General features: G+C 49.6%; 1 protein-coding gene across 1 annotated transcript in view; it reads left to right on the top strand.

Moving 5' to 3' along the window:
• LOC138083623 (myosin-13) overlaps positions 1 to 9,772 on the top strand; it is a 47,620-nt gene extending 37,848 nt beyond the window's left edge. The window contains exons 30-38 of the mRNA XM_068977456.1: positions 226 to 391; positions 890 to 1,014; positions 1,819 to 2,127; positions 2,209 to 2,412; positions 4,406 to 4,531; positions 4,790 to 4,960; positions 7,671 to 7,775; positions 7,873 to 7,968; positions 9,605 to 9,772. Coding sequence (XP_068833557.1) covers positions 226 to 391; positions 890 to 1,014; positions 1,819 to 2,127; positions 2,209 to 2,412; positions 4,406 to 4,531; positions 4,790 to 4,960; positions 7,671 to 7,775; positions 7,873 to 7,968; positions 9,605 to 9,772 — 1,470 coding nt within the window. The remainder of the gene's footprint in view (positions 1 to 225; positions 392 to 889; positions 1,015 to 1,818; positions 2,128 to 2,208; positions 2,413 to 4,405; positions 4,532 to 4,789; positions 4,961 to 7,670; positions 7,776 to 7,872; positions 7,969 to 9,604) is intronic.
• Positions 9,773 to 25,967: the final 16,195 nt, after the last annotated feature.

The raw sequence follows: 25,967 nt of genomic DNA, 5'->3' as shown, positions 1-25,967 counted from the left end.
TCAAAGTTAATTCAGATTACTTTGAGACCACCATATCTTTCAGGATACAGCAGATTTCTGTAGAGATATCAGAGTTTGGAACCCCTGAGTTTGGGGAATCCTCCTGTTTCTTTGGTCTCTAAAGGTGGGAGGGTCCCACTTTGGCATTGCTGATATGACTCACTGTTAACATGACTCAGCTTCTAGCCTTCTCGGCTCCTCACGGGTCCCGCTGTCACCTCCTAGGTCTTCTCAGAGTGGAAACAAAAACTGGATGAGAGTCAAGCTGAGTTGGAAGCAGCTCAGAAAGAGTCCAGGTCTCATAGCACTGAAGTCTTCAAGATGCGCAATGCCTACGAGGAGGTGGTGGATCAGTTAGAGACACTGAGACGGGAGAATAAAAACCTGCAAGGTGGGCACTGCCCATTGCAGGGGTAAGAAGCCCCCAGCTCTCTCCCCCAACTCACAGGGGTGTGACAGTCCCCCCTTCTCTTCCAGCCACCTCTCCCCCATTTAGCCACAGCTGCTTCCTTCTCACTGCCCCACAAAATCCTCACGTCTACTCAGTGACCCCAAGACCCAAACTCCACCAATGGAAGGCATAGTGGCAGCCAAGCCTCGTTCTCAAGAACAGATGGCCTGTGGGCTGCCAAACTCCCTACACTGCTAGAGAACAGATCTTCTGTGGATTCTGTCTCTGCGTGGCTTTGTGTCCTCGGTTCTGACACTAAATCCCTTAGGGTCTCAGACTCCTGATCTACAAAACTAGACCAGACCCAGTGCCCCCAAATGCCCCTTCTATTTCCAAGACTGTGATTCTATGCACACTCTCCATGATTTCCTCCCTGGTCCTCTCCATCGATCAAATAGAACCTGTGGAAATAGCCTAAATCAAGCCTGTCCTTTGCAGAAGAGATTTCCGACTTAACCATGCAGATTGTGGAAACAAACAAGAATCTTCAGGAAGTGGAGAAGACCAAGAAGCAGGTGGAGCAAGAGAAGTCAGACCTCCAGGCTGCCCTGGAAGAGGTGGAGGTAAGTGCCTGGGATGTGATGGAGAAGCACAGAGCACCGCGGAAGGGGAACTAGACCATGCTCCCTGGGTGCCCTTCCTGCCAGGAGCCCACCTGTCAGGAAGCTTTGCTGGAAAGAACATTCAGCTGCCCGCACCCCACAGTGGGGGTAGGGAGGGCAGCTGTGTCCTGCTGCTTCGTCTCCTCCAAGTCCTCCAGTCCATCGTATAATATTTTCCCTATTGCATAAATAAACCTGTCTTTATGCCCTCAACATCTCAGAAAGCAAGAACTCCATCACCAAATATCCTGAAAGCCAGGTCCGAATGCCTTAGCTTCAGCAAAGAGCTATGCACAGTCATATTTGGCCACTGGGAATTCCATGTGGCCCAAAGAGTGCAATGTCCTGATTTAATCATCCACAGTGGCCAGTGCAGACCAGACGGTTGAGACGTTTCCAGGGAAATTTCCACGACTCAGGGTTAACAGGAGAGCAATTTCTCTTTCTCTGTCTTTTAAGAGAGGAGGTAGGCTCCTGATTTATGGTCACTATTTTTTTTTTACAAAGACACAGTAATCAAATTTTTACTAATTCAAAGCGATGCTCTGTCCTCAAGACATAAGGCTGTTTGTTTATAACAAAGTTTCAGTTCTAGTTTCAGCACTAGTCACAATTTGGGAGCGAACCGTTTGACCTCTTTGAGCATTGTTCTAGTCATTTGTAAAACGAGTGTAACAGCACCCATTTTATCACGATGGGGATGAAAAACCTCATTCCAGAAGGTGGCTGCCCCAGCACTCCCAGTCTGTCTTTTGCTTTTATCAGGGTTCCTTGGAGCATGAAGAGAGCAAGATTTTGCGTGTCCAGCTAGAGCTGAACCAGGTGAAATCTGAACTCGACCGCAGGCTCACTGAGAAGGACGAAGAAATCGAGCAGCTGAAAAGAAGCAGTCAGCGGGCAGCAGAGGCCACGCAGAGCATACTGGATGCTGAGATCCGGAGCAGGAATGATGCTCTGAGGCTGAAGAAGAAGATGGAGGGAGACCTCAATGAGATGGAGATTCAGCTGGGCCATTCCAACCGCCAGATGGCCGAGACCCAGAAACACCTGCGGTTAGTCCAGGGCCAGCTCAAGGTGAGTGGGCGGCCCATGGGGGAACTGGCGGGACCTCAGCCTGCCCTGGGCTCCCGTCTCACCCCTGGCTTCCCTGTGAAGGACTCCCAGCTGCACCTGGATGATGCCCTGAGGAGCAACAAGGATCTCAAGGAGCAGCTGGCCATAGTGGAGCGCAGGAATGGCCTCTTGCAGGAGGAGCTGGAGGAGATGAAGGTGGCCTTGGAGCAGACAGAGCGGACCCGCAAGCTGTCGGAGCAGGAGCTGCTGGACGCCAGTGACCGCGTGCAGCTTCTTCACTCCCAGGTGAGTCCGTTCTTGCTGCACTCGGGGTCCACCCTAGGGGGGATCCAGGCTCTGTGGAATGGAGTTTCCACCACTCCTCCCAGGCTAGTGATCAAGACCAACTTTCATTTGGCTTAGTTCTTGGGAGAACATTGCCTCAAGATGGAAGATGGCTGAGCTTTCTTTTATCCGAAGATAAAGAAGGACAAATTATTGCATAAAGGGGCTGGAGAAGGCTGCACGGATGCAGTAACATTTCAGCTGCAAGCTTACATAATTAGGGCTTCCGTGTGGCTCAGACAGTAAAATATCTGCCTGCAATGCAGGAGACCTGGGTTCCATCCCTCGGTCAGGAAGATCCCCCGGAGAAGAGAATGGCAACCCACTCCAGTATTCTTGCCTGGAGAAGTCAATGGACAGGGGAGCCTGGTGGGCTACAGTTCATGGAATTACAAAGAGTCGGACATGACTAAGCAACTAACACATACACACACTTAGATAATTAGGATCGTCTTTTGAAATGATTATTTTTAAGAAAGTTACAAAATTCCTTGTTTTATTTATTTATTTTTGGCCATCCCACATGGCATGTGGGTTCTTAGTTCCCCAAGAAAGTGAAAGTGAAAGTCACTCGGTTGTCTCCGACTCTTCGCCACCCAATGGACTGTGCAGTCCATGGAATTCTCCAGGCCATAATACTGGAGTGGGTAGCCGTTCCCTTCTCCAGGGGATCTTCCCAACCCAGGGATGGAACCCAGGTCTCACACATGGCAGGCAGATTCTTTACCAGTTAAGCCACCAGAGAAACCCCAACCAGGGATCAAACGCTTGCCCCCTGCAGTGGAAGCTCAAAGCCCTAATCATTGGACCATCAGGGAATTCCAAAAGAAATTCCTTGCTTTAAAAACTAGAGAATACAAGCCAAAAAAACAGAAAACTACCAACCATATTGTTAGCATTTGGGGATCCTTTATTCTAGACTCTTGTTTCTATACATAAATATGATTTTTTTAGTAAATGTCATCAGTCTTTTTGCAACTTTTTTTCATTTAACAATGTCATAAGCACATTTTTATATTTTAAAATAATTTTCCATGATACAGTTTTTTAATGGCAGAAAAGTAGTCCATTTTAGTTGTGTATTGTGACACTTTTATATAATCATCTTCTATGCTTTGGTATTTTTAGATTGCTCTCAATAAAAATGTTTATGATTAGAAGATTGCTATGACAAACTTCTTCATATACATCCATGATTACTATTTCCTTAATATTCCTAGAAGTAAATAAACTCCTGGAAGCCCAATTTCACGGTCAAAACAGTAAAAGCATTTATATGCTATAAACTGCTCTTTAACAAAGTTGTCCCAATTTTTATTCCCATTGGGAAAATATGTGAGAGTGCTTAGCAATTATTTGTTTTAATCTTCACTAACATTTATGCTTGAAAATGCCTCACTTTAAAATTTCATATTTCTTTGATTACTAATGAGGTAGAACATTTTGTCATATTTATTGGTTATTTGTATTTCGTCTGGTGTGTCTTAGCTATTTGTACTTTTGCCCCTTTTTTCTTAATGGTTTACCTTTTTTACATATTAAGGAAGGAAATATTTTTTCAGCAATGCACACTGCAAATGCTTTCTCATTTGTCATCACATTTACAACCCTATGTATAATGTTTGGATCATCAGAATTATTTTTCATTTCATATAGTGAAATCAACCATTTCCTTGTTCCAACACCATTAATTAAATAATCTATCCTTCCTCAAATATTTGAAAACCTACCTTCATTGTTTATTCAGTTATTTTACCTACAATTCTTGAATCTGATTTGGGACTTTCTGTCTGATCAAGAATGAGAATCTTTTTTAATATTTTTCACCCACGTGAAAAAGCAGAACCGGAACATCCTCAGCATTAGACTTCCTTCCCCACCCAACTCTCTCCCTTCCAATCACTGTAAGTGTCCATATGCAGCCTGAACCTCTGGTATCTAATTTTTCTTGTAGAACACAAGCCTGATAAATACCAAGAAAAAACTGGAAGCTGATATAGCCCAAATCCAGGCAGAGGTGGAGAACTCTCTCCAGGAGTCCAAAAATGCGGAGGAGAAGGCCAAGAAAGCCATCACAGATGTGAGCTGCGTTCTTTCCTCTCAGAGATGCTGTCTGGAGACAAGAATGGGGCTTCTAAGCCAGGGCCTGGCGAGTAGGTCTCCTCTCCTCAGCCCTGCAGTCACTCAGTGGTGGTTTCCTGGAGAGATGGAGGAGATGGGAGGCTCAGCAGAGGCCGAGTGGGAGGGGAGCTGAGGGAGGGAGGACCAGCCTCGCAGCATCCTCCATGTGCCCGGGGAGGAGGGCGGGTGGCCCACAGACGCTTCCTGTGAACCACAGGCGGCCATGATGGCCGAGGAGCTGAAGAAGGAGCAGGACACCAGCGCCCACCTGGAGCGGATGAAGAAGAACCTGGAGCAGACGGTGAAGGACCTGCAGCACCGCCTGGACGAGGCTGAGCAGCTGGCCCTGAAGGGCGGGAAGAAGCAGATCCAGAAGCTGGAGAATCGGGTAGGGGGGCCAGAGGGGACTCTCATTCCCAGAGTGACAGAGGTTCAGCTGCCTCTGGCAGAACCACAGTCCCGAAACTTCGATGGCAGGGAAGTGGGCACTGAGTCAATTGCAGGTACGGTTTGAGGACCGCGTGTGAAGCTCCCTGCGAGCCAGATGTCCCTCCCTCTCCTCCCTCTCTGCTCTACCCCCCAAGACATATACAGAGCCACTTCAGAAAGGGTATCCCTCAGTACCCATAGTGTAACGACATGCCACATGTTCACATTCTATCTTTATTTAGATTCAGATCTATATTAACTGGGGGTGGGGGAAAAATACTTTGCAGTTGTAAGATTACACATTTGGGTGTAATTCATCAAGCTGTACTTTGATAAGGGGCTTCTCTGGTGGCTCAGTGGTAAAGAATCCAACTGCCAGTGCAGGAGACTCAGGTTAGATCCCTGGGTAGGGAAGATCCCCTGCAGAAGGAAATGGCAACCCACTCCAGTATTCTTGCCTGGAGAATGCCACGGACGGAGGAGCCTGGCAGACTACAGTCCGTGGAGTCGCAAAGAGTTGGACATGATTTGGTGACTAAACAAAAAGAAGCACTTTTATAAACAACGGCCCATCCTACGTAAAATCTGCCGCTTTGGCTTCCATTCCCAGGTCTCATTCCCTTCCTGGATTTCCTAATGTCAATTTCCTACTGTCAAAATACATCTTGCGATTCTGGTATCTTTCTCACTCCATCCAAAATGCAGGGCGATTGGCGCTTCCCGCAGGCTAACTCTCCAGCAGCTTGCAAGCCACACGCAGAACAGTATTGCTTTGTCTTGATCTGGGAGCATATTTTGTAGTTTTCCGTTTCTTTCCTGATGATTCCCTTTGTTTCCTTTTCCCTTTCGACCTGGGATAGTTCATTCTACTTGCTTTTTAAACCGGGCTGCATTACCTGTTGGCAGTTTGGAGGAGGCCTTGGAGGAGGCCTTGGAGAAGAATGTGGAACTGTCTCTGTTGTCCCTGAGAAAAGGGACATGAAAGAGGCAGACAGGATGAAGAGGTGGCAAAGAGAAGAAAACCCCTTCTCCCACAGGAAAGACCCAAACGCATTCTTGATGCCAGCCTCCCAAAGATGTGGTCACTACACTTGTAGGGTTTAAATGTGAAGCCACAGTTTAGCTAAAAACTACAAGGACACAGACAACGAGTATCAAAAGTAAACACCAGGGAAGTTAGAGTTCCCCCCAGGATTCTGAAATGCTTGTTTTTAAGTATTCCCAGTCTTCTTCTATTAAAACAAACTTGGGCTCGGCCTTCCCATGGACCCCTCCCTGGTGGGAGGAATTAGATCCCATGCCACCCTCCCTGGTTCTTTGATTCTGGGTTGGCAGGGAACCCTCCACCAGCCCCCCATGGCGTGGTAAGCCACCTAGCCTGTTCTCCAATCCAATGCTTATAGCCACCCAGAGCGAATTCCTAGGGAAGCAAATGTTTCATAGAACCTGATGGGGGACAGCTTCCTGGGGCTGGTGGGGAGAGGGGGCGGGTCTTTTCTTCTCCAGTGTTCAGAATTGCCGGTTCCACTGGTGGATTTCAAGGTTGATTCAGGGAGCCTGCAGGCACAAAGCTGCCCTCTCTGTGGCCACTGGGATTCCCAAGGACTGGCTGCCACCACCACCACGGGGCCCCCTCTGGATTGAGGAATCAGGCCACAGTGGTGACCTGCGCTCTCAGTGGCTATCCTACTCCCTCACAGCTTCAGGAAAGGCAGACACAGCTATGAAATCAATAATACCTGTGTAATCTCATGGGCAGAGGAGCCTGGGAGGCTGCAGTCCATGGGGTCGCCAGGAGTTGGACACGACTGAGTGACTTCACTTTCACTTTTCACTTTCATGCACTGGAGAAGGAAATGGCAACCCACTCCAGTGTTCTTGCCTTGAGAATCCCAGGGATGATGGAGCCTGGTGGGCTGCCATCTATGGGGTCGCACAGAGTCGGACACGACTGAAGCGACTTAGCAGCAGCAGCAGCAGCAGTGCTATATCATCAAAAGATAGACTTTGTCTTGTTCGATCCCCACATTCGAGATAGGTTGACAGGAATTATCGCTATTCTAAATACACAGAAATTCAAAACTTTCCCTAGCAGTTCAGTGGTTAGGACTCCACACTTCCCATGTAAGGGGCATGCATTCAATCCTTGATAGGGAACTAAGATCTCACAGGTCATGCAGTGCAGACAAAAAATTTTTTTAAATAAATAGATAAACAGAAACTCATACTCAGTGATGACAGCTGACTTCCTTTGGATTCATCAGCTGGACCTGGGGCTTAAACACACCTTCAGTTCTCCCGGGCCCACTTTCTCTCTGTGACCCCTGCAACTGCCTTCCTCAATCAGGAATCCAGGCTCCCATGACAGCCCTCACCCAGCTGCATGGCCCCCAAGGAAGGGGCATCTTTTGCAAAGCTCTGTCCACTAGCCAAGCCACGTGCACCTGAGGCTGCTTCTGCCCAAAGAGGGCATCTTGTCATTTGCACAAAAGCACAGCATGGACTAGCAACGGCCTTGAGAATAAAATGTGTTCTGAGCCTGAGGAGGAGACAGCTTTGCAAAAATGAACTTAGAGGATCTTGAGTTCACCCTAAAAACAACCAGCACGCAAGTGTTGAGAAAAGCCCGGGAGATGTGGCCTGACCCCTGTGCTCTCTGCTGGGTGCAGGTACGGGAGTTAGAAAGTGAGCTGGATGCTGAGCAGAAGAGGGGGGCCGAGGCTCTGAAGGGCGCCCACAGATACGAGCGAAAGGTCAAGGAGATGACTTACCAGGTAGGCAGTAACCCTCCTGAAACCCCAACGGGCACCCCCTGGATCCCACCTGCAGAAGCAGCGGAGAATGGGTCTGGCATGGACCTTGTGTTTGCAGGCAGAGGAGGACCGCAAGAACATCCTCAGGCTCCAGGACTTGGTGGACAAGCTGCAGGCCAAAGTGAAGGCTTACAAGAGGCAGGCAGAGGAGGCTGTGAGTATGGGGTCCATCCGGTCTCATAGGGTCCACGGCAGCTGAGGCCGGAGTTTTCATTTGCAGGCTATAAACACAAGCTCAGGACACCTGCCCTCTCCCTCCCCTAATCTCCTCTCCCTCCCGTATTCTCCTCCACCTCTCCCTAGTCTCCTCCCCCTCCCCCAGGCCCCACCAGTCCTGGCCCATACCCCTCCATCCCTCCACTCTGCCTCGACCCACCTGGCTTTATCCCACCCACCCTGACTCACTGCACTGCCCCTGACTCACTCAGAACTCCCTGCCCCTGTGAGCTGACCTCAAATACCTGGTCTTAATTCATGTCATCCCATCTTAGCCCTAGCCCTGGCCCCCACCACCTCCATCCTTCATCGGCCTCCCTAACTCCCATCCCCAGTTCATGCTTTCGGATCTACCCTTGAGCAAACAGTGGAATCAACAGGGAGGAAATGGTTTGGGCTGAAATGAGCACTTCCCAAATACCCTCTGGGGACCCAAGGTCTGAAGGACTTTAATAGCAGGAAGCTGGGGTGGGGGGTGGCGGGGAGGAGAAGGGTGGGGTCTTTCTCTTTGATAGATGAGAAATCCTTTAGGAAAAACTCTGGGTTCCACAAAGTTGGAGGGTTGCTTTACTTTAAGGGTTTCTCAGATTTTGCAGATGACGTGGGATGGACCTCATAGTGGAAGAGGTGTTCTGAATTGTAGCATTTCTCACCCTTGATGGAACATGGCATCTCTTTTTAGTAAACAGAGCATCTCACAGGACTTGCATCCTGAGACAAAATCTGGGGGAGCCTGCTCCAGATAAATGACTGAAGATGAGGCTTCTCTCCCTGCCCTTTGTCTTCTCTGCTCAAGAGACTGGGGCTTCCGTCCTGACCTCTGGGAAGCAGGTCTGGACTGGTTAAATAGGGGGAGGATTACCACAGCTGCAGCAGGACTGGCCAGGGCCCAGCAGGCCACCTTCATCAGAAACCCTTGGATGGTCCTCAACCAGACCCAGCCTGGCCACGGGCAGCCGGCATTGGGAGCAGGCACAGGGCAGGAGCAGGCACGGGGCAGGGGGCCGTGAACCGTGGGTCTCTGACACCTCCATGTGCCTTGGAAGACTTGGTCTCCTCTAAAGAGCTCTGAGGGGTGGGGATGGCATACAGGAGGGGCACAGGGGAACAGACAAGCATCCTAGGGGAAAAGTGACGTGTTAATCACTCTGTCATGCCCAGCTCTTTGCAACCCCATGGACTGTAGCCCACTCCTCTGTCCATGGGATTCTCCAGGCAACAATACTGGAGTGGGTTGCCTTTCCCTTCTCCGGGGGATCTTCCCCACCCAGAGATTGAGCCTGGATCTCCTGCATTGCAGGCGGATTCTTTGTCATCTGATCCACTGGGGAAGCCCAGGAAGCCCTATCCTGGGGGCAGCGGACCTCCCAGGTGACTGGGCGGTGCACAAGGTCAGGAGCCGTGGGCATCGTCCTCACTGCTGGAGAGCTCAGCTCTCCCTCCTCTGACCTCAGGGACTTGGGGCCCAAGCTCTCCTGGTACCCCCGTTCCCACCGAGGCTGTCAGGGACCCAGGGCCTCAGAGCCAGAGGGAGGGCCTTCCTCAGCCTCCTGCCCCCTCGGCCTTCCCTTCAGGAGGAGCAGGCCAACACGCAGCTGTCCAGGTGCCGGAGGGTCCAGCATGAGCTGGAGGAGGCCGAGGAACGCGCCGACATCGCCGAGTCCCAGGTCAACAAGCTGCGGGCCAAGAGCCGAGATGTGGGAGCCCAGGTGAGAGCAGACTCCCCGCTCCAGACACCCTGAGACTCAGGACCAGGCAGCAGCTGCAGAGCTCAGAGGGTGCTTGTCCGTGTCCCTGTCTGGCTGCCGGCCGTGCCTTCACTGATGTACTGCTTTAGCCAGGTCCCCGGTGTTCCAGGCTCACAGGAGCAGTGAGGGGCCAGGAGCCAGATGCCCTACTATCCCTGCCCCTCCCTCCTGTTGCAAAAGGCGGTGCCCAAGAACCCCCTGCTTTGGGGGGGATTCTCCCCATCTCCAGGGGCTCAACTGGTCTGCTTTTACAATGTACAAACGGAGACAAAGCCACGTCTTAATGTTTTCCTGAGACTCCAGCCTCTCCAGTTGCCCCACTTGAACACGAGGCCTGGCCTCACCTTTGCTTTGACTCATTTTCTGACTCATTTCCTGTGTACGATTCTTTTTCTCCCCCAGAAGATGGAAGAATGAGCCCCTCCCGATGCCTGTTGCCATGGGACACCTTGGGAAAGCAGAGGGAAGGTGTCCTGAGAAATAAATTCTCCTGGCAACTCAGATCTCCAGCTCTGCTATGTTTATTATCACTGTCCGTTCTTCCTCCGTGGGGTGGTTCTCAGATTCTTGCCAGGTCTATTGTATAAACCATAAAGAAAGAGATGTGAAAGTGGACCCTCCTGGCCCTGAGTAGGAAAGAAGGAAAATCAGCTCACTGCAAGATAGACCACCAGCTCCCCAGCAGTTAAAAATAACTTTCAGATACCTGTGGGCCATTCTCTACTAGGAATTCATTATTTTTTCCAGCTCAGTTCCCCTGAACTTACCACAGGGAAACTGGACCCAGATGGATTAAGCACTCTGTAGCTATCCAGGTTGGAGGAGCCCAGACCCCCAAGATCCCAGACCCCCCTGGCTAGACCCCCCCCGCAAGATCCCAGGGCTCTTCTCCCAAGCACCTCTGCTTTTCCATCCCATCTCTCCTGGGGCAGTGTCTCCACTCCTCTCACACCACCCGCAGCTCCCAGAACATCTTCAGAGGTAGTAGGCGCTCCTGAACACAGGATTCCTTCCTAGCAGGACAGTTCCTTCGCGAAGGACTGCTCATAAGCTGGTCTGCAAGCCCTGCTTGTTCCTCCTTCCCATTTTCCTCCATGTGCACGGGTCCTCTCCACGGTGCTCTGGCCAAGGTTTAAGAGTGTGACTAGTCTTATGGTCGCTCCCAGAGCCCCCTGACTCTGATTAAGCTGGATTTCTTGCCCTGAAAGGGTAGAAATGCAACAGCATGAACAAGGACAGGATCAGGAGGCAAGACTAAATCCGAGCCTCAGACGGAGCACTTAGTAGCAATAGCTGTGTGGCCCGGGCTGGCCATGTACATTCTCTGAACCTGAGTTGCCTCAATGGTCAGACTGAGTTGTGTGATCAGGGGCATGGACTTTGGGTTCCATCAAAACCTGGATGGAATCCCAATATTATCACATACCAACTGTGTTGCCTTGAGCAACTTAAGACTAACTCCCTAGACCTCATTTTCCTCTGTAAGGCAGAGCTAACAATAAAAATCATAGCTTCTCTGGGACAGATGGAGGGTTGGGATGGTGGCAAGGGGTGCAGAGTTTCTGGCTTACTATGTACCAGGCACTACAGTGCACTCTCCTCCGACATCTTAGACAGTCCCTTCTCTCTGGCCTCTAGATCCCTCTTTGCATCTCATCACCAGCTCACCCCTCGTGCCTTTGACACAGGGATTGGCAGCAGTGGTGGTGGCAGGAAATGATTCTGAGGTCAGGTGAGCTCAGATGTCTGACATCACCATCCCCACCATCACCATCCTCACCATCCTTACCATCATCACCATCATCATCACTATCATCACCATCCTTGGCACCATAATGCCTAAACTTAAGGACTGAAAAGCTCCATAAAAAAAATGATCTCCTTCAATCTTCTCAATTTCATGCACAAGGAAACCAAGGTCATTCTCAAAGTCCCCAGACACCAGATGCTCGTCCTACAGTCCTGCCACCCCACCGCACCACCCTCCCAATTAGAGTGATAATACAATTTCAGCTACGCAGAACTATTCTATCAGATGCTGAGGATCCACGTGCCCCGTTTTCGTCTTTTCCACAAGGGTCTCCCAACAATCCTGTCGGGAGCTCAGGCAGGTATTAACACCCCCATTTTCTAGCAGATGGGCTGTGGCTTTTCTGATGTTGAGACGGAGCTGAGCTGGAAGCCCTTCAGACTCACCATACAGCAGAGTCTCACACAGTGGCCTTTCCCTGTGTATGTGGTGAAAGCCCTGGGGCTGACCTTCTGGGTCCCAGTCCCACCCTACCACTCACAGCTGTGCGATTTGGAACAAGTTACTTCATGACTTTGAGGCTTTGCTGCCTCACGTGTAAGATGGGATGTAATGATGTGCTTTAGAGGGTTATTCTATGAAGTAACTAAGAATATGCAAGAAATGCCCTTAGTCTGGAGCCAGACACATAGTTTGTACTCTGGTAATGTGTCTTCACAGTGGGCAGGGGTGACACATGGCCTCAGAGTGCAGGTGGAATGTAAGACAGGGGTTCAGAGGGGGCTGGGATTTGGCTGTGTCTCCATGGGGGTTCCTCTGGTTTAAGGAGCTAATATACCATGCACTTGAGGGGCATCAAGAAAATTTCCTGTGGAATCACTTCTTTCTGACATTCCAAAAAAAGCAGATATGAATTCCATCTGCTCCAACACTCCCCAGTTCACCTAGAGCTGCCTATCATCTCTGCATTCACCTCACCCTGGTCCCCCAGATCTCTAGCACGTCACACTTTCCCGAAGGCCTTGGGAAAGTCAGGGAGTGTCTCTGAGCCTCAACGTGGAGCAGGAAGTCCTGGAATTTCCTACGTCAGGATGGAACTGTTGAAAGATTCACACCCGAGGCATACAAGAGATTTTCCTAGCATCACCCAAATTGGAGATGTTTTACTAACAAGAATGATAATAATAATGACATTGTTGGCTGATGCTGATGCTGTTATTAGTTTGAAACCTAGCCACCAAACCTGGGCTTCAAGTTCTGGGGGCTTTGGACAACAGAGCCTACCCTGACCTACAGGCCTCTTCAAAGCAGAGCTCTGCTGCCACCTCCTGGCGGTGGAAAGACAGGCTTTTCATAATGCAAATGACCCAGAGGTCTTACCCCTCAAGTCTTAACAATAGACATACAGAGTCAGAGGTGTCCTTGGGAAACAGGATCATCCCATCCAGGCCCCTGGTTTTGCAGATGAGAAATTCAGATTCGTGATGGGATCTGGTGACCCCCACAAGATGAAGTGTCAGAGCCAAACACCCAACTCTCAGGGCTCCCAGACCAGGGCTCCCCCAACTGAGTGTCCTCAGAAGAGGACCCTGCAGAATCTGAGATGGAGGCCTGGGACTGGCCGGGCTGTGAGTAGGCCCCAGTGATGGCCCTGGCAGCAGAGGGTGGAACCATGGCCAAGGGTCTTCTCCCAGACTTTACTCCCCTTGTCCCAGAAATCACTGCCAGACTGGAAAAAAAGGGTTGGTCCCCAGCGTAGAAGGCAGTGGGCCTCCACAAACAGCCTCCTGCCCTTAACAGGGTGGGTGACCAGACCCTGGGTGTCTCTGAGATGAAGGTGGCCTGTGGGGGTTCCAAAGGTAAGTCTGTTGGCCCTTCTCCCAGGCCCCAGACAAAGGGAACACCCAGGTCCACAGTGAGATGGTCAGGTCAAGACCTTTGCCATCTGACCCTTCAGACCCCTCCCACTTTTATCTTGTCCCAAAAGAGGTGGAAGAAACAGTGCTTTTCCTTGCCCTCTGGACTTCGGGTGGGTCCAGCCAACAGGGAGCTGAGATAGGAAAGCAGAGGGAAGAGGAGGGAGAGGGCATTTATTCCCTGCACCCTCCCACTCCCCAGTCTGCTCTGTCGCCATCTCCACTGAGCAGTCCCCTCACCCTGTTTGTACCTGGAGCTCTGCCTTATCCCCGTGGCCTCCCTGAACCTGCCTACATCTCCGTGCAGAGTCTCTTCCTCAAACACCCCGCACGTTGTGCTGATCTGGGTGTGGCATCTGCTTCCAGCCAGAGCCCAGCTGGTACACACCCTGCCCTGCACATCTATCTCCCTGCTCCACGGCCCTCCTAATGCAGTGGGGTCAGCTGACCACACAGAGCACGGCTGCTTCGCTGCGCCATGTGTACATCTCCAGGCCATAAATCCCATTCTGATCGCTAATGACCCATTCAGTTCCAGTGCACGCTTCAACTCTGGCACAGGCCTCCTGCCAGATCAAGCTTTTAGGATCTCATCCAGGTCTCTGTTTTCACTTAAACCTGGGCTCACACCAATAGCTCTTGAACCCAGGAAGAAGCAGTCATTTCCTGCTGAGATCTAAGTGGCATCAGTGGTATCCTGGAAACAGCTCGTACCAGCTCACAAGAGCCAGTTATGAAACTTTTAGGAATTTTATGAGCCAGTTCTTAAAATTTAAATTTTATAATTTACTTATTATTAAACTTAAATTTTATAATTTTACAATGAGATAAATTACAGCTCTTCCTTGACTTTCATCATAAATTGAAAATACCATTTATTTGGAAATGCATTTGATACATCAAACCTACCAAACCATTATCGTTTAGTTCAGCCTACCTTGAATGTGCTCAGAACACTTAAATTAGTCTACAGCTAGGCAAAATCATCTAACACCGAGCCCGTTTGAGAGTAAAGTGTTGGCTATCTCGTGTAATGTATTGAATACGCTACTGAAAGTGAAAAACAGAATGACTGTCTGGGTGCAGAAAGGCTGTAAGTATATCAGTTGTTTCCCCTCATGACTGCATTGCTGACGGGAGCTGTGGCTGGCTGCCCTGCCCAGCATCAACAGAGGATCAGACTGCATATCTCTAGGCCAGGGAAAAGATCCAAATGCAAAATTCAGAGCACTGTTTCTACTAAATGCATATTGCTTTTCTAAAGTTGAAAAATTGTGAATCGAACCATCAAAAGTCCAGGAGTATCTGTATATTAAAAAAAAAAAAAGGTAATAAAATATCAATACGGGGACTTCCCTTGCAGTCCAGTGGTTATGACTCTGTGCTTCCAATGTAGGAGGCATGAGTTCGATCCCTGGTAGGGGAACTAAGATCCTGCATGAAGCTCAGTGTAGCCAAAAAAAAAAAATTAAAAATCAATGCATAAAACTGCGAAAGATTGAAGGAGGAGAGGATGGCAGAGGATGAGATGCTCATCACTGACTCAATGGGCCTGAATATGAGCAAACTCCAGGAGACAGTGAAGGACAGGGAAGCCTGGTGTGGTGCAGTGTATGAGGTTACAAAGAGTCGGACACGGTTTAGCGCCTGAACAACAACATAACTAACCTATCGCATTTTATTACGATCTGTGATTTACAACTAACAGATCTGCGTGATAGACATACTCTCCAGCAGTTTGCTACTTACATCTCTTTCTATCTCCACAGTTAGGAATGTCATGGGGGATGCTGAACCTGGCTGAGGTGGAAATATTTACACCACAGAAACTGGCAAACACTTTAGTGCAGGACTTTTTATCTCTTTGCTGGTTAAACGGCTACCAGCATACCACTATGTGGAACCAATGAACCCAAGTAAAGACAAACCTGGAATTTGTATATAGATACTGGAGGATGTACTGGGTGGGTCAAGCCGACCCCCCGTTTCCACCAGTCCTACCAGGCCAGCTGATTCAAGGCAGCAGATTGAGAGGACTTCTCAGAGCCAAGGATTTCCTCCTTCAGAGTATGGGAAGGTGGGCAAGACAGGCAGGAAATGTGGGCCAGGCCATCCTGGTCCCAATTCCACAGCTATCCCCTGGGCGTAGGAACTCATTCATCTGTGATGGAGAGTCAGCTGCAACGTCTAGGCAAGAAGGGAGATTTACTGGTTCACCTAAATGAACGTTTCGAGGGTAGTCAGTCTTCAGGCTGACGGGGCCCTCAGACGTGTCAGACAGTTTCTTACTTTTCCCTTTTCTTTCCATCTCTCCATTCTGCTTTCCTCAAAATTAACTCCATTCCCCAGAAGCCTGCTCCTTTGTGATTACGGCATGGCCAGGCTTGCATCCTGTATCTTCCCATCTTATGCTAGTGGCCTAGGAGCATCTTTTTTTCCTGCAAAAGCCGGAGGGCTGGGCTTCCCTGGTTGCTCAGTGGTAAAGAATCCGCCTATCAGTGCAAGAGCCACGGGCTCGATCCCTTCTCCGGAAGATCCGACATGCCTCGGAGCAACTAAACGCGTGTGCCACAGCCATTGAGTCTGTGTTCCAGAGCCTGGGAGCCGAAACTAGTGATCCCACATCCCACAGCCACTGAAGCCCTCATGCCCTACAGCCTGTGCTCCACGACAGGAGAAGCCACCGCAACGAGAAGCAGTGCCCCGCAGCTAGAGAATAGTGCCCGCTCACTGCAACCAGAGAAAAAGCCAGCCCAGCAATGAAGACACAGCTCAGCCGAAAAATAAAAGCAAGCAAACAAATAACTTTTTTTTAAGCTGAAGGGCTGGCTCTCATTGGCCTGGATGGTCAGGCCTGACGTCAGGAGGTGACAGGGGGATGGAGGGTTTTGACTGGTCAGTCCTAAGTCATGATGGTACAGCCACACCCAAATCCAAAGTCAAGGTTAAGTTCCTCCTACAAGGTTAAGTTCCTACTCCCAGAAGAAGCAGTATAGATCACCTCAATTTACTGCTCATGCCCAGGGCTCACAAGCAAGGGGCCGTGGGGCTTTGCTGAGTCTGATTGTCCATTTTGGAATTGGACTGCCTTCCCACAAGGTCACTGTGGGGACAAATCCATACGCGGTGGTCAACCCCCTGGCACAAAGTGGGCTTCTGGAATGCCAGTTGGCATGTCCGCCTCTTCTTTGCTTGTCCCCACGAAAGAGGCACCATGGCCGACACAAGGTTCTCTACAGCAGAGTCTAAACAGGCGCTCTCTCTTGGACCCAGCCGGCACACAGACCCAGCAGACATCCCTCGTCCTTCAACACTCCTGCTTAGAGTGTAACTTCTCATAACATCACATCATTTCCTCCCCCGCCAGTGACCTGAATTCCACGGTGGGCCTCTCACCACCATTGGGAGGAGGAAGAGACTGTAGCTCAGAGGCACTGCCCCGTGGCCTGGGGCTTCCTGTCCCATGAGTCAGGAGGGAGAGGTCTGGGTGGGGCCAGACAAAACATCTGGACCCCGATCAGGACCCGGCTGGGATCTGGACCAGGCTGGTGGCCCTGCCGGGGCGTGACTCCTTCTAGAGAGCAAGCAGACGAGGCTTCCAGCCAGCCTTGGACAGACGGATGGAGGGACTCTCACATACTGGGAGCTGTTATAAGGTCCGGGAGTAAATTAGGATAATAAATAATAAGGCTTACAAGTGCCTTTCCCTCTGAGGAAATACAAGTTCATCTCAGACCTCAACCGCTCCACTGAGCGCCTCCCAACGTTTGCAGCCTCACGGCCCTCACCCGTTCCTCTCCAGGGCCCTTGGGTTTTCATAATCACCCATTTCCTGTCTCTATCCATCACTAAACTGCCACCTCTTCAAGAGCCAGCACCCTCTTCATCATCTTAGAATCCTCCAGGGCAGATGAGGCAGTCCACAGAGGTTGCCGGAATGGATCAATGTTCATAACAGCATTTTCATAACAATAAAATACTTGCAGGGCTTGTCAGAATTCTCTTGCTGTCTTTATTACGTGTGTTCTTTTATGGTCTTCTCTGATAAAAGCTTTATTAAATTAATTTTCATTATACCTCAAAAAAAAAAAAATTTGCAGGCCTTCCCTGGTGGTTCAGTGATGAAGAATCCACCGGCCAATGCAGGAACCATGGGTTTGAACCCTGATCCAGAAAGATCCCACATGCCACAGAGCATCTAAGCCCACAGGCCACAGCCTGCGCTCTAGAGCCCAGGAACCGCAACTACTGAAGCCCACACACCCTGGGGCCTGTGCTGTGCAACAAGAGAAGCCACCACAGTGAGAAGCCCGAACACTACAACTCGAGAGTAGCCCCCACTCACAACTGGAGAAAAAAGCCTGCACAGCAGCAAAGACCCAGCACAGCCAAAAATAAAATAAATAAATTTAAAAAATCTTTTTGCATGACTATTTTTAAAATTAAACAATCACAAATAACCTAAAATGCTTAGTAATTGAGGGCTATCTGAATACCTTAGGTCATAGTTATAGCAGCAGCTGATGTTAACAGAGCACTCTTCATGTGCTAGCTGCTGTTTTAAGAACGTAACATGCATCATCTCATTTAATATTCACAAAACGTCTCTACTGTAGGCTCCTATTTTCTCCTCATTTTACAAGTGCGGTTCAGAGAGGTTAAGCATTTGCTTAATGTCACACAGCTAGTGAATGGTAGGGCTCGAGCTTGTAAGCACCATGATAGTCTAGGATTACTCGGAGGGTTATGTATCTTTTAAGAGAGAACAGCACACAAAACATTTGAGTCCATCAAGATGCAGATATTAACATACTTACTGCTGCTGCTGCTGCTAAGTTGCTTCAGTCGTGTCCGACTCTGTGCGACCCCATAGATGGCAGCCCACCAGGCTCCGCCGTCCCTGGGATTTTCCAGGCAAGAACACTGGAGTGGGTTGCCATTTCCTTCTCCAATACATACTTACTAAAAGAAGTTAAATGAAAGAAGCTTAAGTTAATACATACATGCCGATGACAGCCCTGTGTCAGACAAGCCCACAATCAGGATGATGAAATACAGTTTCTCATCTCTTTGAGGTTTCATTTCTCTATAAAGCTGTGCATAATTTTCTAAAGTTATCTTTAAACTTTAAGATAAGATTTATGCCCTGGGGGCTGGGTAAACGACTTCCTAATTTGATAGAAGAATCCTGGCTGAGATGTTAGGACTTGAGGCTGACTCAATTCTGCTCCTTCTCAGCAAACACATTTTACAGGGATCTTCCAGAACAAAGCCTTGACGGAAGCCTGGCTTTGGGAGAGTCCTGAGAAATGGAGGAGGGGGCTTCAGGGTGGTGGGGATAGGGGATCCTTGTAAAGAGGGTCACAAAAGTGTCAAAGTAGTCATAGAAGCTCCTGTGTCTCGGCGTGGTCAGAGAGCCCCCTGTCCCCAGCAAAAGGAAGGCCCCCCGTTATCTCCTCTCAGCCCTTTAAGTGAACCGGGTGCTTCAAGGGGCAAAGCAGACAGGAAAGCCCAGGTCACCAGTGTTGAATTGAAGTGACCCTGGAAGGCAGACAGGAGACCCTGGAGAGGCCGGGGGTCAGGAGGCTCACCAGGGCATCAATCAGGGGGGCAGAGGGACACTGCACTTTCCAGCTCTAATGCAACTTCCTTCCTCCAGCCTGAAGAGCTTCCCAGAAGCATGAGAGATCCAAAAATCCCCCCAGGCCTGGAGCCAACCTAGGAATGACTGAAGCAAATAGCTTCCCTGGTGGCTCAGACAGTAAAGAATCCGCCTGCAATGCAGGGGACCCAGGTCAGATCCCTGGGTTGGGAAGATCTCCTGGAGAAGGGAATGGCTATCCACTCCAGTATTCTTGCCTGGAGAATTCCATGGACAGAGGAGCCTGGCGGGCTACAGTCCATGGAGTCACAGGAAGTCAGACACGACTGAATGACTAACACAAGGTGCTCTACACAAGATGTCAGGAGGACAGGGAGAGGAAAGAGGAGGCAGGGGCTGGGGGTGGGGGTCGGGGGGATGGATGCCATCCACAGGGGCAGCCCGAATAGGGGTAGGGGTACAGGGGTGTGGCAACTGCTGCCTGAAGGGCAGTTGGGGGAACTGGTCCTCTGTAGTCCAGAGAAGAAGCTTGAGGGCTGGAAGCATAGTTGTCAGTTTCAAATATTTGGGTAGCTGCTCATGACAAAAGAGACAGAACATGCTGTAGTCCAGAGGCTTGCTACTCTGAAGTGTGACGCAGCAACAGCAGCATCCCCGGGTGCTTAGAAACACAGACACCAGGCCCCTCCCAGACACAGCGAATTCAAACATGGCCCTGAACCTGATCTCCAGGCCATCTGTGAGCACATCCAGTTCAAGAAGCACAGATCTGGAGTGACGCTACTCACACTGTGGTTCAGAGGCCAGTGCCCATCTCTGAATGGCTTGTTAATGGTCTCCCGCAGATAAGTACAGACACTGAGAGTGTTTGGAAGCTTTTACAGCCATACGGTGCAGTGGTAAAGAATCCGTCTGCCAGTGCATAAGATTCAAGAGATGTGGGTTCGATCCCTGGGTCAGGAAGATCCCCTGGATAAGGGCCTGGCACCCCACTCCAGTATTCTTGCCTGAAGAATCCCATGGACAGAGAAGGCTGGCAGGCTACAATCCATGGGGTCACAAAGAGTTGGATGCAACTTAGTGACTAAACGACCACAGCAAACATCCTGGATTGGATTCTGGAACCAAAAAAGGACACTATTAGATGTAAATACAGTGTGGAGTTTAACTAGTAATGCACAATGTTGGTTTTAGTTTTGATAAGCGTGCCATGGTTATGTAAGACATAAACATTAGGGAGAACTGGGGAATTCCCTGGTGGTCCAGTGCCTAGGATTTGCTGTTCTTCCTGCCGGGACCTGAGTTGGATCCTTGGTCAGGGAATTAAGATCCCACAAGCTCTGTGGCATGGCCAAAAATAAAAAACAACTTTAGGGAAAACTGCATGAGGGGTGTACTGGAACTCTGTACTCTCTTTGCAACCTTCCTATAAATCTAAAATCAATCCTAAATTTAAAGTTTATTTATAAAAATTTAAAAATCAGAATGCAAAAATAAACTATACTTGTTTATTCCAGCACCGAACAGGTAGAAAATGATTTTTTAAATTATGCTGCTTATAATTGAATTTTTTAAAATCAATTTCCTAACAGCGAATAAAGCATATACAAGACCTCTAGAGAAAATTACAGAACTATTAAATTTTAGATCCTTAAGAACTACTAAAAAAAATTTTCATAAAACAAAGATACAGCATGTGAATTGCTAGACGACTTTGCAAAATAAAGGCATGGTTTCTTCCCAAATCTGTTTACAGACTCAGTACAATCCAGATCAAACATTTCTGTAGTCTCCTATCTTCCTTCCCCTTCACACCCCTCCCCTCTCTCCCTTTTTCTCTCTTTCTTTCTTTTGGCAAAAGTTAACAAGTTAATCCCACATTTTATAAGAAAATGCAAAAGATGAAGCGTCACTACAGCATTCTTGAAGAAGAAAAACAAGGTGGGAAGAAGGAGAGAGAAAAAAAAGTGGTTTTAAAAAAGAAAAACAAGGTGGAAAGATTTGCTTGTGTGTTCAGTCGCTCGGTCATGTCCAGCCCTCTGTGGTGTCATGTACTATAGCCAGCTAGGCTTCTCTGTCCATGCAGTTTTCCAGGCAAGAATACTGGAGTGGGTTGCCATTTCCTACTGCAAGGGATCTTCCCAACCCAGGGATCGAGCCTGCGTCTCTTACGTCTACCTCCACTGGCAGGTGGATTCTTTACCACTAGCGCCACCTCGGAAGCCCCAAAGACTTGCTTGCTCTACCAAAAAGGACCCCTGGGGCATAGAAAAGGATGGATTAGTATTTCCTGTCTATTCATTCTATTAATGTTTGAGAGCTTGGTATTAAAACTCCAGTTTAAAATCTTAATTTAGCTACTTAAAAATAACTGTAATATAGAGTAGAACTATATTTAACTTTGTTCTGTATTTTCCAAGTCTCCTGTAAATGTTAATATCATACATTCATAATTCAAAAAATAGAAAAAATTAAAAAGAAAAGGGTGGCTTATTTTTAAAAGAATCAATTTGCTTTTAACAAATACCGGGGCAGCTGGCAGCCCCAACGCTCCAGACCGTGGTGGTCCTGGTGGACAGGGCCCCTCGGACTCAGGTAGTGGAGCCCGTCCCACAGGAGGTGGGGAGAGGAACTGGCCGGCTGGCCCTGGTGGAGGGAGAAGAGGCCTACCCGCTGCTGGGTGGCCAGGGTCCCCCGTGGAGCAGCATCCTCTTCCTCCCCGTGGGGTGGCTGCAGCCCCCGCAGCAGAGCCGGAGCCTCCAGGGCGTGCTCACGCCTCCCAAGAAGGAGCAGCAGCGGTCTGTGCAGTCGGACCGGGGCTACATCTCCAGGAACTCCCCGCAGCCCCCTAACAACAATGACAACGATGACAGGGAGGGGGTTGGGGAGGAGGATAGGGGGCAGCCTTTGTCCCCCCAGGGCCTGAAGAGCCTGCACAGCCTCCAGCTGCTGCTCTTCTTCCAGGAGCTTAGCAAGAACTCTGGCCTTGAGCCGGAGAAGCCACCATGGGGGGCTCTCCCCCAGCCTTGGCGGTGAGCGAGCATATGTGTGCGTGTGTGCACGTGTGGGCTTGCGTGTGTGAGGCCGCACCTTTAAAGGTAGCCAGCTTGACTGTTGGAGAAGGAAATGGCAACCCACTCCAGTATTCTTGCCTAGAGAATCCTGTGGACAGAGGAGCCTGGTGGGCTGCCCTATGGAGTCGCACAGAGTCAGACACGACTGAAGAGACAGCATAGCATGCATGCATGCTACAGAAAATAGCTGAAGATTTGAGGACTCCTCTGTGCCAGGCGCTATTCTAGGCCTTTTTTGTATATATACACACTCAATACACACAATAGTTCAAAGAGGTGATTACTGTCCTTACCCCAAGTACCATCATTAGGAATACCAATGAGGACAAGGCCACAGCAGGGGACCTTAACGAACGCCCTGGTCCCCAGAGGGCTCTGGCTACCAACACAGCTCCAAGAGATCTGGACACACACCGAGCTGCCCATCTGAGCACATCTGCCCAACACATGGTATCTCCAGTGTTCACCTGTGGTGAACCCACAGGTACCACCTGGGACCTCTCAAAAAAAGACATTTCAGCCTTCAATCAGCCCCCTGGCACTTACTCACAAAGCTCCTGAAAGTGTTAGGAGGAAGAGGGGGAGGGGGTACTAAGGTGCCAGAAATACTTCCCGGAGAACTAAGATTCCTACTGATGCCAAGAACTAACTGGGAATTCCCAGAATGTTTCCTTTTGTTTTTTCCTCTTTAGCCTCTGTGCCCTTCACAGGACCCCTGGCATCTAACAAAAGCTGCCACAATTCTGTTTTCAAATGTTATGCAAATCATCCTCCCCCAGGGTCAAGGAGAAACTTAAGCAGAGAGCCAGAAAAAGAGGTGAGGGCTGCCCTGGCAGGGCCATCTATTAATAGAAGGCCGTGTGGTGGGGGCAGGGGCCCCAGAACAATCACAATGTCTCCTTAAGAAAGTACAACCTTGGGTGGCAGGGGGAAGCTGAGGTTCAGATCGTTCGGCTCCTATCATCAGCTATCAGAACTTCTGGGGAGGAGTGATGACTGGGCTTGTGTGTGTGTTTCCAGGCTGGCTTTCCGGCTGTTCTTAAGCCAAGGTTACACCACCCTGAAAGCCTTCGTCACCTCTGCCTACTGCTCTGGGCAAAGGAGAGAAGTAACTGCTAAGGGGTCTGGGACTTCGTTTAAAGTTTGTCTTTAGACTCCACCCTGGACTGAAAAATGTTGGTTGCCCTTGAAGCTAAGAACCAAGGAGAAATGGTATATTCCAAAAAGTATGTGCCTTTCCCTTGCCAAACTCCCAAAGGTAATAATAACAACAACAGCAGCAATTATTTATAGAGTGCCTACTAGGGGCTTTCCAGGTGGCGCAGTGGTAAAGAATCCACCTGCCAAGGCAGGAGGTGTTCAGTTCCTGAGGTAGGAAGAGCCCCTGGAGAAGGAAGTGGAAACCCACTCCAGTATTCTTGCCCAGGAAATCCCGTGGACAGAGGAGCCTGGCGGGCTACAGTCCATGGGTCACAAAGAGTCGGACACGACTGAGGGACTGAGCACAGTGTGAGTGCCTACTATGTCCTACACACTTTCTAAGCTTTCACTCCCCTTTAGCCCCAAGAGGGAGGAACCACTGTGCCCATTTTGTAGATGCAAGAACAGGTTAAAATTTGCCCAAAGCCACTCTGGAGCCGGGATTTAATCCTGAGGGTGACCCCGGAGCCCACCCGCTCCTACATCTCAGTGCATGGCTCCTCTGATATAAGGAAGGCAGGAAATTCCAGCCTGGTGTCCTCTGCAGGCCTCTGGTCACTCTCCAGATTCAGTGTGAGGCAGACTCTGAGCCAGACGATAGGACCCACCTAACCCTTGGGGTCACAGTGGGGGCTCCTTCGAGGGCAGCTGTGATCCTGCATTCACGGGTTCTCTAGAGGCCCTTGGGGCAGGTTCTCGGGGCTGCAGTCAGTCCCCAACTCTCCCGGCTGCAGCCACTCCCTCCGATGCTCACGCAGCAGAGTCATGCTGATTCGTAGAAAGTCATGTGCTCTGACTCGGACACACAGCGACATCTCTGTCTTCCTACCCCAGGGCCTGACTTCACTGCATCTCCATGGGGACCGTTCTAGCCCTCTGCTCAGGCAGGTGTAAGATACCAAATAGACACTGACAGTCACTGTGCATTTGGGGTTAGAGATTGCCCCTCAACCCCCCATCTCAGCCACACACACACCAGAGCACCTCACTTCCTATGAACCACAATAGTATTCCTTGTCCCACAGAAGAACAAAACCTTTTTAAGCCGTCATCTGTACAATCCTCGTCAGCCTATTTCCGGGCGCTTATGAGAATCCCTTTCATTACTCCTCTGTCTGCCCTGACAGTTTCAAGGGTTTTCTTTAACCACACTCTTCTCTGCCTGCAGCTGGATGCGTGCCCCTCAGACCCCCATGGTTTCTCCGCTTTGCTCTCCCTCTTTCGTTCCCCCTTTCATGGTGAAGATTGATCTCTGCCCTGTAGGTGCTGTGAAGCTCCATGCTACAGCTCTTTCATCTTCAGCCTGCCTCGTCTGCGGTATTTTAACAAGAGCACCTATAGGAGGACCTACCCCTTCTCCCTCCTCAGACATGGAAAGTTCTTTTCTGATTCGCTGGGCCTGCTCATTTTCCGTCAATACTGGCCCCTCCATTTCTGTTCTTCTTTGTTGATTTTACCCTCCCTGGGACCAGGCTGTCAAGCTTGTAAGGACAGGCACCCACCGTTTCATGTTTGAAACTACATCCCTGGGACCTGGGATAGCATCAGGCAAACGGTGCTCAGTCAATCAGTCGTGTTGAACTCTTTTAAGACCCCATGGACTGTAGCCCACCAGGCTCCTCTGTCCATGGGATTCTCCAGGCAAGAATACTGGAGTGGGTAGCCATTCCCTTCTCCAAGGGATCTTCCTGACCCAGGGATCAAACCTGTGTCTCCTGCATTGGCAAGCAGATTCTTTACCACTGAGCCACCAGTCAGGCACACAGTGGAGGTTCAGTAAGTATCTGCAAAACTTGTTCAGCCCACCAATCCAACCTCCTTAACTGTGCAAGTCATATCTCAACATAAATGCATTCGAGATGGGGAAAAGGAGGGAAAGGTGACATCCCAGAGCATCTCAGCTTGTCTCTCCTATAAGGAAGAAAAATTTTCCCAGGAGCCCCAGCTAGACTTCCTCTTCTTCTCACTGGCCCAAATCAGATTACATGGCCACATGTGGGAAATTCTGTACTTGGTTTTCCAGCTTCTGTAATTGCAGGCAGCTGGAGGGAAAAAAAGGCACCAGAAATGACTTGTGTGGTTAAACAACAGTGTCTTCCAGAAAAGCCTTCACAGAGAAACCACAAGACATCTGAATGAAGGCTGCTCAAGCCATCTCAGGCTGGGAAATTTTTTAAAACTGAGAAGAAAGGCACACTTCAGACTGAGTCCAAACATTCTGACTTAGACTGGAGCTAGACCTCTCCTAGGAAAAACCCCCGGCTGGAAAGCACCTCTGCTGGAGGAAAAGCCCCCGTGTTCAAATGCATGGCCCTTGGCTCTGGTGTGCAGCCAGAAATTCCATACCAGGAACCCAGATGATGGGTTAGACTGTGGAGCAGGCAGAAATGTGGCCACATTATGCTAATAATGTGGCTTCATCAGTAGTTAGGGATCAAAAGCTAGGGGGCAATTCTCCTCTCAAGTTAATCACATAAGCCCATCAACCTTGGATGTGATTACACCAGGAGTAAGGATAGAACTAAGGGACCCAGTCTACCTTCCCATCAAGAATATCCTTTTCCCAAACAAGCTGAACTCTATCCTTTACCCAAGTTATGTAAACACTTGCTACCACCGTTATTATGGGTCCAAGTGTCTCATTTAT

This window comes from Capricornis sumatraensis, chromosome 8 (genome assembly GCF_032405125.1).
Source record: "Capricornis sumatraensis isolate serow.1 chromosome 8, serow.2, whole genome shotgun sequence".
Lineage (NCBI taxonomy): Eukaryota > Metazoa > Chordata > Mammalia > Artiodactyla > Bovidae > Capricornis > Capricornis sumatraensis.
The sequence above is the reverse complement of the archived record's forward strand: the minus strand, read 5'-3'. Positions and strand labels throughout refer to the sequence as shown.